Source organism: Bemisia tabaci, chromosome 2, assembly GCF_918797505.1.
Source record: "Bemisia tabaci chromosome 2, PGI_BMITA_v3".
Taxonomy (NCBI): domain Eukaryota; kingdom Metazoa; phylum Arthropoda; class Insecta; order Hemiptera; family Aleyrodidae; genus Bemisia; species Bemisia tabaci.
The window spans coordinates 15,078,601-15,093,618 of NC_092794.1; the positions used below are offsets into that span (position 1 = coordinate 15,078,601).

General features: G+C 40.2%; 1 protein-coding gene across 1 annotated transcript in view; it reads right to left on the reverse strand.

Annotated features, from left to right (window-relative positions):
* Positions 1-2,896: 2,896 nt before the first annotated feature.
* The window catches only part of Hml (hemolectin), a 39,997-nt gene continuing 27,875 nt past the window's right edge, over positions 2,897-15,018 (reverse strand). Inside the window, exons 20-29 of the mRNA XM_072296740.1 lie at positions 13,391-13,931; positions 11,748-12,434; positions 11,046-11,173; positions 10,025-10,147; positions 9,192-9,397; positions 8,568-8,770; positions 7,921-8,109; positions 6,959-7,080; positions 6,192-6,311; positions 2,897-5,450 (exon numbers count right to left, since the gene is read on the reverse strand). Of these exons, the coding sequence (XP_072152841.1) occupies positions 3,237-5,450; positions 6,192-6,311; positions 6,959-7,080; positions 7,921-8,109; positions 8,568-8,770; positions 9,192-9,397; positions 10,025-10,147; positions 11,046-11,173; positions 11,748-12,434; positions 13,391-13,931 (4,533 nt within the window). The 3' untranslated portion in view covers positions 2,897-3,236. The remainder of the gene's footprint in view (positions 5,451-6,191; positions 6,312-6,958; positions 7,081-7,920; positions 8,110-8,567; positions 8,771-9,191; positions 9,398-10,024; positions 10,148-11,045; positions 11,174-11,747; positions 12,435-13,390; positions 13,932-15,018) is intronic.

Below are 15,018 nucleotides of genomic sequence, written 5' to 3' on the forward strand. Positions count from 1 at the left end.
CACGTTGTTTTTTTTTTTTTTTTTTTTTTTTTTTTTTTTTTTTTTTTTTAACTATGTATAGTAAAGTGAGTTTGAATGAAGGGAAATTAAAATTGTTTGCAGTCTTTCTCTGCATTTACCGTTAGTCTTTGTCCCCACATTTATAGCATTGTAAAAACTGATCGTTTGTTGTGTGTCTAAACTTGGCCTTTCTCTTTTTCCTCCTGAGGGAAGAATTAGAACACGGTAGAGTCATCGCTCTTAATATGACGATCATAATGGTTGTGTGGCATAATATTGTAACTACGAGTTCTATGAACTAGAAAAGCATGTGGAGCCTGAAATCCTTCATAAACATAATAAGGACACCGATTATATTTTCTGATTAACATTTTGCATTATGACATCTAGAAAATATGTCGTATGTAGTATAATAGAGAATTTGCAAGTGTCTGCAATTTGATGAATGTTGTGTCTAAGTGGAAACTACTGAGTGAACTGAAGGATACCCTTGGTTCACGAATCGAACAATTATTGGAGAAGATATGACAAAATAAAAAGGCCGCTGGATGATATCACTAGGCGGTGCATTTCCTCACTTTGAAATCTATTTTTAAACTATTTCCCATAGCAGGAAAAAATCATAAAAAATCCTGTGAAATCAGCTCTTCAAGCACTTTCAGATGAAGCAATAAAAATTTGCATGCAAATTCTTCACCGCCACTGTTGGGATTTTCTGGAAACAGGCATCTCTCAACTTGTTTTGGATGTCATCCATCCATCTTTTAGCTGGGCGCTCTCAACGACGAAAAAAAAGGCAAAAAAGATATCAGTGCTCATGACATGGCTAGAGCCAACATTAGCAGGTGACAGTGAATGTCATTTTTAAAAAGTTAGACAAAATTTAGCTTATTTTTTCACGCCGTAAATGAGTTCATAGTTGCCGAGACGCAATGAAACCTTTAAATCATTCACGTGGTAGCTGACAGTAGTACCTAAATAGTTAATTTTGCAACAAGGTCAGCCCGTGAATGGTAGCTTGTCATTCTTTCCTAGAATTAACTTTTTCCTTCCACGTATGCAACAAAAAGAGCACTCGTAGCGTCATGCGAGTCACAATCCAGTGTAGTACTTCGTGCATTTTGAAGAATGAAACAAATTTAAGCTAGAGCATTTTTTGCACAAAAAGAACGCCTCTTAGTATTTTTCCCTTTTTTTCGTGGAGCGATTATAGCGTGCTCGCCTTTCAAAATATTTGCATTTAGTTGGGTTTGTGTTTTGCGCACCAAAAAAAAAAAAAAAAAAATCACCCTTGCTCAAGCGGCACAAGTCCGAGCCGCTAGAGAATCGAATGTACACGGATTTTGGAATCCCTGACGAAATCCTTCAGAGCACCCAAGACTATAATCGAGCACAAACATTATGTTTCAATTTGAAATATCTTTTTTTAAAAAAAAAAAAGGTGTCTTCTCTACACAAAAATCAAGATATCTAAGAATACGTAAGTTTTCCAAGTGCCGAATTTTACTGGTATGTCTAAAAGAATCTAAGAAACCCCAGAAGAAAAACCTCAAAAATCGGCCAACTGACCTAGAGCCATAAAAAATATTCGTTCTCTGTACAAGGTAGTATGAAAGAGAATGTATTTCACTAAGCGTACACTAAATTTGACGTAAGCATAATTTGACTATGAAGGTATGCCAGAAGAAACTATGTTGCACTCAATACCCATGGACATAGCTCCTTTTAGCATTAATATATCCAATTCAAAATCGGGTGGCACAGTAGTTATGAACGAATCCGCATCTAATGAAATCAAGAATATACAAGTATTTTCACGAGGATAATTGTATTAGTAATGTTAGATTCGGCACATTTAATGCAACTATATCACCATGAATATAGACAGTCCTCGAAACTACCTCGATTTGAACAAAACTTAGGTTTTCCTTTTTGTATATTGAAATTTCTGTATACCAGGGGCTTTTTTTGGAGATTTCAAATTGAGGAAGTTTCTTGGAACATCTTAAAGTTTCATCTTATAGCTCACATTTTTGTTTTTTAAACTCTTGTTAAAAAATCAGCGATGTTTTGAACGAGGGGAGCTAATTGGAATTGCCCTAATTTTATAACACCAAGTAGACGATTGACGTCAGCACAGTACTAAATGTTATTCCTCATCAGGCTGCTGCTCACAATTCCTTAAAAATCGATGGAGAAACCAATGGAGATGGAATACTCTCTGCTCTGGGTCCGTCAGCTTCCTCGTGCGTGCGAGAAAACACGGCTCGAAAACAAAAGCTTACAGATTCACGTGACACATTTTTTAAACAATTTTTTTGAAAAAAACTGGCAACAGCAACGTTTCAGATAATGTTTTTTTTTTATCATTCTCAATCTATTTCGAGATTCGGAGTGTCGCGTGTAATGAAGTAACAGGAAGATGCATAACATCGATCCCGTGGACTGTTGACTGTGCGTGGGTTCATTAGTTCTGTAAAAAGGTGTTCTCGGAACAGAAACACGCAACTGTATTCCACAAGGATAAATCTTAGTGAGGATCCATCGCGAATATTAATAGACCTCTGACGTCTCATTTTTGGAGGCCTCAGTTGATGTATGCATAGTTGTAAAATGTAGTGACGCATCGGTTAAAATGCCGGTTGGGACTAAAATGAAGTGAGTATGTAAATCTTCATGCATAAAATAGATGGATGAGCTAATTTGAACATTATGTGCAATGTTTTTGAGCTAGCTCTATCTCGCTAATTATCTAATATTTTTTCAATATATTTATATTTTTTTTAATAATTTTTTCTGGGGTTTCTTAGATTCTTTTGGACATACCGGTAAAATTCGGCACTAGGAAAACTTACATTTAAAATTTTTTTTAAAAAAGGTAACATTCAAATTAGCTGGTCAGAAATAAATAACGTTTTATTTTAAACACAATTTTTAAAAAAACAACAATAAAGGACTACTTCATTTTACAACAGTCTTTTGCATTAGAATATCACAATAAAGGAAATCATTCGATCAAAGGAGATTTGAATGTGAACCTGCCGTAACTTTCTTAAAACGAAAGTAAGGGATAAGTTAAATTTTATCGGTATGGGACGTCTTCAATGATATTGCCATGTACAATCTTGAGAAAGAAGTGCAACTTTAAAAAAAAATTCAAAATAAATTAATTAATAATTTAATAAATTATTTCCTTATAGAATAAATAATTTAATTATAAATTAGAAAATGATCTCTTAATCCAAGTCCTGACATTGTGTGACTTTACAGCTGCAGGCGGCGGGCACCAAAACCGACTTACGCAATCTAGTTCCAGTTTCGCACGCCAAGTCCAACTCAACAGGAACGAAATTTGTGGGTTTGCAACACTGGCATTGGCTCAGATGTTTATCCAGTGTCGAATCATATTCCGTCCCCGAATTGCAGTTCCCTCCGCACCGAGTTAGGGCTGAGAGAGGCGCATCGTTCCAACAATTCCCGTGCACCAGATTGTATAATTTATAAGCCTCGATAGGTTTTTCAGTCTTTTCAACGATGCAATTCTGTTGACTCTCCGGTCTCCAGATGCACTCCTTGCAACACCCTTGGTCAACAAGCTGGTCTTTGGGACAGTCGGATGTATCAGGGCACTGCGTGACCGAGGTCATCACATGAAAATCTCCAGAACACGAATGAACTGTGCAGTTATCGTCCGTCGACCACATCGAGCCGACGGAATATTCTTGATTTTCCCAAACACAATTTCGAGGTTTGCAGACTCCACAGCATTCCGCGTGGTTGGTCGAGGGCTCGTAACGCCAACCGAAAGGACAATTCGTCTGACACTCGATCTCTTTAGTGGTGATCACGAGCACACCACTGTCGTCCAAAGAACAGGCGTGAGTTTTACAAACATCGGACGACCGCCAAGTGTCCCCTGAACGGTAGATTTTATCGTCCATCTTACACGCTACCCTCTCGTACTTAGGACAGCACTGCTGGGGCACTGAAACCTTTTCGTAAATATAATCATCATCCTGATCCGGTTTTTTACACTTATGGAGGGTGCACTGACTGGTATTTTGTCCCTCGCGGCAGGCACACAACCTGCACGGGCCATCATACCAAGTCTCGCCGACCGCTTTCAGGACAGTCTCTTTTTTGTCGATTGGTCGCTCCCCGCCATGCGGGTGGAATTCCCACTCCATCTCGTAAAGGCACGTGTTTTCAGGGAGTTTGCACTCGAATTTAGGACAGCAAAGTTCTGGCTCCGAGCTTTTCACCCTTTCGTGGAACGGAGGACAAGGGAACTGAATATCCGGACAAGTTTCTGGTTTGCAGACTAAGGCGGATTTGTTGCAACATCCCTCCTGCTTGATGATCTCCACCATACCAGGCATCATTTCAGAGGTCTCGGCCAACACAACTCGAGGGCATTCCTCGGGTGCCTTACACGTGCAATAATACTCGATGCAGTTTCCAGCTGTCGTCAGCTGCTTCAAGACTTGATCGTCACTGCAAGTGGGAATCACCGGGGTTTCACAGGTCGTGTTCACATCAGGATCGGGAGTGCAGATGTATTCTGGGCAGCATTCGGACTCAGTCCTGGAATCCACCACTGACTTGTAACCGAAACTGCAGACTTGAGTGGTTTTCGGACAAACAGTGTTCAAGCACCGAACACCGTCAGCAGTGCACGCGCACTTGACGCAGTTGTTCGGACTCCATTCGTCGCCGAAAAAGTGTCCCTTGTCATCGCACGGTTGGCATCGTCGTTTGTCGATGCAAGTCCCGTTGTTGAAGACAAGATTGTCCGGACAAACGCACAGATCTTGGACGATCTCACTGAACTCATTCTCGTTACGCTCGCAAGTCTTGAGGCCTCCGGCAGAGCAGGCATGGTATTCGAGGCCGGGCAGACACTGGTAAGGGCAATGGTCGCTTCCTCGCCAGTTGACACATACCCCCACGGCTAGGCAATCTTCAGCGTACTCCTCGAAATCAAAACAGATGGATCGTTGATGGCAGAAACTGTACTCGCACTGCTGTTTGTACGAGGCAGGGTCCACGAGCGAGTAGCACGATCCAAAAATACCGACATCGTCGAAAAGGGCACATGGGTTTGGATCCGGAATGACACATTGTTCGATATTCTCTGATTTGTTCTTCGGAACGCACAGCCCGTCATCAGCGGCGAGCCAGTTGGTTACGAAATCAGTTACGTCATCCGTGATTGTCCCATCGGCCTTCAGCATATCGTCCGTTTGGTTGTAATTGCAGACCCCGCATAGCCCGCGCGTTTTTTCGAAGTAGTTTGGCGACGGCAAGCCGATTTTGAAACCGAATTGCGGGATGAAGACGGTGAGATCCACGTTTAGGCTTGGGATCGAGACGGTCACGGACTGCTGGGGGTCCTCGTTCACTTTACACCAGATGAAATTTGAGCTGCTTCCGTTTTCAGTCACTGTCACCTGAAACATGATTAGTTCAATGATTAATTGGACGTGTTCCAGCTAAACGGAACCAAAGACAGGTGGGAAAGAAGGGATATGCCCGTTAGTCAAGAATGAATGGGAATTATAAAGCGCCAGTGACGTCAGCGGCGACGAAGCCGCCGCCGTGCTCGATCATCGTCTGCTAACTCATGAGCCCTATCTACAACGCTCTCCTGCCATGCCCACGGCTATCGAGTGCTGCATTCAGTGGCGCTTAGTTCCATTTGGTAGAATGTAAAATCCTGCTTTTGCTTTTCGATTTCGAATCTCGAGTGACTAAAATTGCATAATCACTGAATTGAAGGATAACTGAGTTTTCTTTCTTGCTCGTTAAGATACTGTTGCATCGGGACACTAAACCACATGTTAAAACTATTTTTACTCTCTTGTAGTTCAAGCTGCATAACCGTGACAATGAAGGAGAACTGAGTTTCTCTCTTCATTGTCCACCGTAAAAAGTCTCTAGTCTCTTAAAATGTTTGTAAATTTTTCATAATTTTCACACACTTCTTTACGTAAAAATACCAAAGTCAAATTTACCTTCTTTGCTCTTTGCCCTGGATTTCAACCTTTCCCTTTAATCAGAATTTAACTTAATTGAGATCCCTCTTGGATTCTGTTTATTTTTCTTTGTCTAAAAGCTTAAAAGTGGGGGTTATTCTAATAATTTACCAACTTAGTGAGACCTATTTAAAACATGCTTTGCTGTTACTTTACCTTGTTTCCTCCGCTTTTGAATCGCTCAATTGAGACCAAATTCTCATTCGTTTTTATCGTAAAAGTAGCCGAACATTGGTCATCGGTCGCTGAAGTGCAAGCTCTGTCCGAGAACAGGATCTGAAATGAAACGGCTAACATTAGAAAATTATGATTCTGAAAATTTCGGAACATGAGAGGGAGGGGTGTTTCTAATTTTAATGAATGAGACGCTTTTAGTAAACTTTCAATGATATTACTTAACCGACTGGTGCCATTTTCGGGATAGAAATGATGCGACTACTTTGGAATTTAGTATTGCCCGCATTAGGAGTGGACATGGAATTTCATCTTCTTGAATTGAGTCGAAAAGAAACTTCCGGTCAAAACTAAAAATTAAGGTATTACAGGAACTTTGCCCCACTCCTTCATGGTTGATGCAGTTTTTTTCCTTTCTTTTTTTTAAAAAAAAAATAAAAATCCAAACATTTTTTAAAACGGTTGATGCAGTACCCACAGCAAGATTTCAATAATTGTGAAATATGATTAATTTTTAACAATGCTTCTCTGCAGAAGGGATGGTAAACCCTATTCACATTAAAAAATACATAGCTCTGCATTAGCGAGACGTGTATTTAAAGGTTCGGCAGCTAGCGTGTAGAAAAGCAAAAAACGTGATGAAAATTACGTTGTGGAAACAGGGAATCATTATTGCCTGTGACTAAAAATCCCAACGCCATGCTTTCTTTCACACTTTTGATTAAATATGAAATCTTACTAAACCTCACCGTGAAATTTCCAGGAAACATTGGAATGGTTTCAACTAAAATGTAGGTGCAATCACTCTGGAAGTCGTACTCAAGCTTGTCGAATGTAACAATTCTGGTACTCCCGTGCCCACTGCAAATACCTGATGAAAAGAGGAAATGTATGATGTGATGTAAAGAGTTTATTTTCTGTAGAAGCAACGTCGTAAAAGTAGTCATTCGAGTGACTTTAACGCAAGGTTATGAAGCTAGACCATATGCCAATACTTGAGCGCCCTCTCTCTTAATTCTCCGAGAGCTTAGACTCTTACAGAGCTGAAACTTTTCTAATGTTCCCGCGGAGGAAACATCGTAAAATTAGTCATTCGAGTGACTTCAACGGAAGGTTATGAAGCTAGAGCACATGCCAATATTTGAGCGCCCTCTCTCTTGATTCTCTGAGAGCTAAGACTCTTAAAAGCTGAAACTTTTCTAATGTTCCCGCGGAGGAAACATCGTAAAAGTAGTCATTCGAAAGACTTTAACGCACGGTTATCACGCTAAGCATGTGTCTATACTTAACCGCTCCCCCCTCCTCTACTTTTTTCCGATTTTATTCACCATTTTTTGTTGGATCATACCGTTAGAATGCATGAAATCCAGAATTTGCCAGGAAATTTCTTGTATTAAGGCTCTATTAAGGGTTCCTCGTCATAGAGAGAAAATTCAACACAAAAGTTTGGTTGATACGGGAAGTAAAACACAAAAATACCATGCCTTCGGTTAACTAAGGGGTGCCCCTGTCTCTTCATTGTTTTCTGCGCTAAATTCACCGCATGGCTGTACCAAAATCAACACAAAATTTGGATTGGTTTGTGTTTCATTTCCTGTATTAATCAAACGTAACACAAGAATAAAAATATAGGTATTTTTTCAGCGTAATTTTTTTCACGAACTTCAAACATTGACCGGTTAGATAGGACATAGAAACAACGCAAACTTACAATTCCTGCAGTCACTTTGTTGCACACAGCGATCATTTTCTCGCACGTACCCTTCGGGACAGTAGCAGCCAGGTAAGCACAAATCAGGCAAAACTGGGCAAGCGCCTGGTATAAGGATGTTATCACAGGTCGTTTCACAAATTTTGTTAAAGCATTCCTGATAAACTTGCGGTGCCTCACATTTTCCAGCTGTAAGATAAAAAAATAATTAAATTTAATTTCATGAAAAAAAATTCAATTTATTTTTCAAAATGTTAATTTCATATAAGTTACGATCAAATATTAGTCAATAATATATGAAATATTTATGAATATAACTAAGCAAATCCAGGCGTCGGCTTATTTTCTTTTAATTCCACGTCAAGGTGAAGTCATGAATGAAGTATAATGGCATTCTCTTCACATTAAACACACACGTATTTAAAAAATATCATTTCTGGTTATTATTGAATCATTCTGATACCAGAGGAATTTCCCAAAACTTTGACAGAATTTTAATGCGTTTTACAATTTATCCTGATAGGATTTTGGAATAATTTCAAAGAATCAATGAAATATTTTCAGCGGCAGACCAGTGATTATAGACGCGTGTCTGTGATATGGTGCTTCAGGTTATGGTGTCCCAGTGTATGGTATGAAAAACTTACGGCAGTTGTAAGTTGCACGCCAATTACTGGTTTGAATTGAGTTTGTGGACGTTTCACATTCTAACATAATACGCTCCAACGCAGCGCAGCGGCATTCTTCAATGGAGCGACTCATCTTCATGCAAGAGCATATGCTCTCGATACAACTTATTTCCAATTTGTCTGTACCCAATTTTGCACAGCTTTCTTTGAAGTGTTCATTCCTGTGGGGGAAAAGGAAATCAGCCGACTTAATTTATGTTTAATTTATAAAATGCATCCTTTATAAAGACCGAGAGATAAAAAAAAATATTAAATACAGATAAAAATACAGATCATACAGATTATAAATTAAATAATAGATTCATACTCGACAATACAATCAAATTTTTAAAAAAATGGATCTACCCCCGTGGATACAATATTTGCCGCCATCTTGGGTTTAGGGTTTAAATTAAGGCCAGGGGGGATTTTTTACCCGAAATTAGGATTCCTGGACGAAAATGGCATAGATCCCTCTAACACATACTCAATTTCTTGATGCTCATTGTTTTAAAATCACATGGGCCCTCTCAATTGAAAAAACAGGCGATCAATAGATATGAAAGCTAGTAAGTGTACAATTAAATTCAAGGGTATAATCACCTTAAGATTGAGCAGTAACCAGAAGCTTGGTCTAACACAGCTGATGAACATGCTGGCATTTGACAAGAAGAGCTATTGCCCCACGAAGCTAAAAATTCGTCGACATTCTCAGCCAAAGAGCCGTGCGGCATGGAGAGATCATCCGCTGGGTTGTCATTGAAGAGTCCGCACAGTCCATCAACTCGCTTCGCATAACTTGCTGGGAGCTGATAGGGATGAAAAATAATATTTCAGGAAGTTGATGAATAATTGAAAAAATTGAAGCACGATGTTTAAGATTTTTATGCTTCCTTAGAATGGGAGTCTTGGTAACTTTCACTATCGGTGAAAGAAAAATGTGTATAAGTACTAAATAACGGGTTCATTTTATTTCAATAAAAACAGTTTCAAGTTTCAAGTTTCAAAATAACATTGAACTTTGCGACTTGTAAAAAGTTTAAATTGACATTAAAGGGCTAAAACTGGTATATTTTGGTGTCGCTTTTTCCCCTTTTAATTGAAAAACTCATTTTGGAAGCAGTAATATTTAAAATCGCAAAAATTTCAATTATTTAAAAAATCGTATATTTTATTTAAAAAACCTTATATTTTCTTTGAAAAACTAATTAATGTAATGTTGTGAAAACTTCCTTGATTTTTCCTCTCCATCTGCGGAATATTTTTTAAAAGTTTCAATTCATGTAAAGACGTTCTTATCTTCGGAGAAATAATATAAGAGCAAAAATTTTGAAACTCTGCGATGGAATTACACGTCTTTGGACTTTAGCCATCGATATCATAATTAGTGAAAACCTCAAGCTCGTGCATCAACAAATCGGAACCAAGTTACTTACGTATATCTTCACATGCGCATGTTTATCCCAAGTTACAGAGAATTCTAAAACGCTGATAAGCATTATATTGAAGCCTACGGTTTTGAATTCAAACTCGCCTGTTTTCCTTCCAATTTTTTCCATCTGAAAAAGGGAGAAAAATCATGAAAATAGGATTTTGATGAGTATAAATGTGAATTTTAAACACTAATTATTGCAGAACAACCACCCTGCTGCGCTAATAAAGCACCTGAAATTCGCATGGATAGATCACATTGCTAGGAGGGGCCAACATACGAGTTGAGATTAGCATGGAAACCGAGGAAAAGCGAAAGTGATTCGCTAAAAAGAAGAGATGTTGAGAAGAGGTCAAAGAAGTATAGAGAACGACTGATAGAGCGCAGTTCAAGACCGCAAATCCTGAACTGAGATAATCAGTGGCGTAGCGTGCTTTGCGATATATCGATTGATCGACCATTTAAACCCATGGAAAAGGATCGATAAACAGAGTGAAGACCTTAATAATCGATTCTTTACCATGGGTTTTAATGGCATAACAATCGATATATCGCAATTCACGCCACGCCACTGGAGATAATCCATCGCACCTAGGAAGATTAATTCTTCTACCTCTGGAAGGAGAGGTCCTGCGCAAGAAGGGGGACAGGGGGCTAAACGAATGCCCTTCATCCAATTAATTTTTTTTTTTGGGGGGGGGGGGGGCAGGCAATGCTTCTTTTCCTCAGTGACGGACCGCCTCCATAGGCTCCCCAGGGCAAGGCCCCTTTGCTGACCGTGAAGGATCACATATTGCGACCTGAAGAGGATACCTTGTTCAACCCGTACATCACATATCGTTATGTTTAATAACTTATATAGGCAAATGCAATTCTTCACGTAACGTGCAAGTGCTTTATCGATACTACTTCGATTTTGTTTTCTCATTTAGAACTGACCATACTTTGGCTCGTGGTTCAAAATTATGATAAATTTTTTTTAGGAAGGTATTATTGAAGTAAAATATTCGCATTTTCATACTAACCAAGTGAGAGGAGTACATGCGGTCATCATATGTGTACGACATGTTGCTGTAAAATTCGATTTTATGGCCCAAATGCATCAAACTGAGCATTTTTGAACAACCGTCTCGAATTGAACAGGTTTGGAACACTAGAATTGAAACAGAATTAAATTAAAATTTTACACTGTTGCTTAGTTTTGATTATTTCACTTGCTTCTCTTTGTAGCTACTTAGATGGCGGCCATTTTGGCATTTCTTTTTTCATCCTGTAGCTCAAACTATGTTTTACTGTTTTGCATATGTGTCCGCAGCATGGAAAACTGGTTTCGGGAGTTTTTAGTTAAGTTCTACTGGAATTAGAATTGTTTAATAAATGTTATCATTTAGCTATTAACAATTATGCTTAATTGCTAAATTTGACAAATTTGAAAACGGCATACTGTCAAAACGGTCTTCCTCTCTGATTGTACTAGTGTAGTAAAAAAATAGTACATTTTGAAATTGATTCCCCCTTTTTCAAATATGTTATAAACGTTTTTGAACCATTTTCCTGCAAAATGCTACGTGAAAATGAATAAAATCGAAAGAAATACTGTAGTATGTAAACCTCATGCACATAGTTTCTCCTGTTTCAATTAATTTTCAAATAATTCCTTTTAGCATAAATACGTGCATTTTTATGCTCGCTAGCATTATGACATGAAAAAAATGATCAAAACTTACTGGTAAGATTCCACAAATTGCTTTCTTTGTCCCTTGCGAGAATGTGATTACAGATATCCGCCTTGTAGTGCGTATGATCAAACGTACTGACAGTTTTGTCCGTGACCTCACATTTTGTGTCCGGGATCGGTTTTGTTTTACACTTGTACATGGGGCAGATGGACTCCCTGGAGGCCAGATTCTCCAACTCGTATCCGCGCGGACAAGCTGGCGGAGAAATACACTCGACCGAAGTGTCGCTGTCTGGGGCACACTCGAACTCAGGGCAGACCGGCTCCTCTCTCTTCTGATGGGCAGGGTATTTCGGCCTCTTCTGTCCCTGTTTTTGCTTCGAGTTTTTGTTCTTGATATTCTTGAAGTGCTTGCTCAAAGCTTGATTTTTGCTGAAAGCTGAGCCCCAGAAGCTGATATCCACTTCGATGTGTGTCTCGGTTGTTACCCAACTTGTTGTCTGAACACTTTGGGTGAGCTGGATACTTTGAGATTGTTCCATGCTTTGAGATTGTTCCATGCTATGAGATAGTTCCATGTTTTGAGATTGTTCCATACTTTGAGATTGCCCGTACTGTTCGTTTTCTTGTTCCTCTTGAGCCCTCCGTCGGGCCGCGAAGTTGAATCTCTTTATTCTCTTGACGATTGTGCGAGGTTTATAGCCGGGTGGACATGTTATTGTTGGGCACTCTTTCTCTGTGAAACATTGAAAAAGTGACACCATTAGGAAAAAAACCCTGACAACTTTCTTAATTGCCACTGAAAATTGACTGGGCGTAAATTACAAAAAAAAATATGCAAGACGGACAGTTGTTTGGTTTGTAGAGATCAAGTCAAGAAAATAACGTAAAGAAATTAACCACGTTAATGGACACTACTGACAGGTCAAGATTTCTTAAGAATTATTATCCGTAGAAATTCATGGATAATTTGCGTCGCAGAAGCCTTAAAATGCTTCCAAATAGATTTAAAATTTGAAGAACCGCCCTGGCAAAATGGCCAACGTATGCTTATGTGTATGACGGTGGAATGAAATTCAGCGCAGAGCTATCACAATAATATTTTTTTGGAATCCGGAAACGAAGCTTGCAAGCATCACTTGTAGAAGTCGCTGGGCTTAAGTATTTCGATTGCATAGTCCTTGAAAAGACTAAAATCATTCGGGAAGTTCCTGACCCCCTTTTACAGCTTTCAGAGTAATGAGGCAAAAATAATCAAATTGAAACTATGCATCCTGATAAAGATACAAATAAAAATAGCAGATCCACATTAGGACGTATTTGTGATAAAAGGAACCAGAGACAGGCGGTAGAGAAGGAGTGTGCTCGTTAGTTATGGGCCGTAATAACGAATAGGAATCATTAAACGCCGGTGACGTCAGCGGCGACGACGGAGACAAACTTCCGCGGATCTGAGTCTTTAACGCATGAGCCCTGATCATAACGTTCTTGTCACATGCCCACGGCTCATGAGTTAGCATATTTTGGCGCTTAGCTCCTTTTGATTTAATGTCTACTTTTCCATTTTCCCAAAAGGAATCACGCCCGCAACTCAAACGAGCACACCCCCATCTTTCCCACGAGTTTATGGTCCCCTTTAGCATGCTTCCATCCATTAAGTCCACGGCCTTTTTGGAATCCTAACATGCTTACCTTTCACAATAGGAGCCTTTGTGCAGGATATTTCGTCTCGGCTGTCATCGCAATCAGTGCGGCCGTCGCACCATTTGGTTTCTGAGATACACTTGTTGATCCCCTCCCTGCGGCAGAATCGGGTTCCACTGGGACAAGGCTGGCACAGACATCGGCAGCTCGGTGTCGTGGCGGGTACCAAATCAGAATCACAAGAGCACGACAAGGGGCTGCACTGGAGGTCCCCGCCGAGGAGACACAAACACTTTTGGCAGGTGTCGTCGAAGAACACCTTTCCGACATCGTAAATGTGCGGCCCCACTACGCACGGGCACAGTAACTTCGAGACACAGTTGGTGCCGTTCCATCTTTCGTTTGGCCGGCAAGCACAGCTCGGGTTCGGATCGACCCCAGGGCAGGGCGTGCAGTAGGATTTTTTGGGGATGGCAGGGATTTCAGAGCTCTTCGTCACCTCGACCGTTGTTGAAGGGATGGTTGTGCACTCGTACTTGTTGTTGAAACATTGGCAGATCTTTTCGCCGTGGATCTGAACCTCGCCAGGCTGGAAATTAAAACAAACAGAATCGATTTACTTTAGATACATGTATTCGATCCAAGTGAGATTTAATGTCGGAAATTGCACGACGATGTAATGCCAGTGACTAGAGCGTGAATATTTTGTCACCATCTTGCACCATCGCGTTGTTGATGGCGTCAAAACAGACAGCCAGGCATGCCAGTAACGTCATTTCACCAAATCCTGCGTGGAAGGAGTGATTTGATATATGACCTCTAACATAATTCTTAAGTTAAAGAAAAAAAAACACGTTTTCAGCAATTTGATCAACTTTTCTCGTTTACCTAAGCCTTTTGAAACGCGCGGGGGAGGGGGGGGTAGGAATTGCCCCCCGCCAAGTGCCGCCACTGCAGACAACCAGCGACTCAGCGGTCCTCTGAGCTCTTTGGATTGTTGGGAAACTTGATGAGCAACTAATGGTCACTCAAGCCAGACGACTAATCGTTCATTGGTTGGTAAATAATGCTCTGGTAAAACTGCAGGGCAACTAATGGAGTGGTTAAAGCAAATTAAGAAAGCGTCTTTTCTGAAACTGTGACTGCCCAAGAGAAAAAGAAACCTAGGGTAAATTTTCGGTTTCATTACGGGGGGGGGGGGGGGAAGAAGGGGGATCGAAATAGCTTCATTGCGTATTATCTACAAGGCATGAAATACAAGGCGTCGGTCACTCATAAGGTCGCAATTTAGGCGAGATGCGACGCGATTTTGATGATCAAGCTTTAATACAACTATTCGTACTTGAGGGATGTCCTTGTTGCATATGTGGACAATTGAAGGCGTTTCGCTTTTTGCACATCTCACGATGATGCGAGCGGCGTGCTTTGCCCCTATCACTGGAGTTATTGCATGTATGCAGTATAGCCTTGTCTCCACGGAACTTTCTACTGGATTTGTCCCAAGTTCGAATCGCAGGAATGAAACCTCTGGGCTTTTTCCTCTCAAAACAAAACAGCAAAATTTCCTTCTCTTCTCTCCGAGTCGTCCTTAGGACTTAAAAAGGACGCCGCTTGGTACTCTGATTAGTATCGACTAACTCCATATTTTTCCCAACTTTGCATGTGAGATCGTTCCC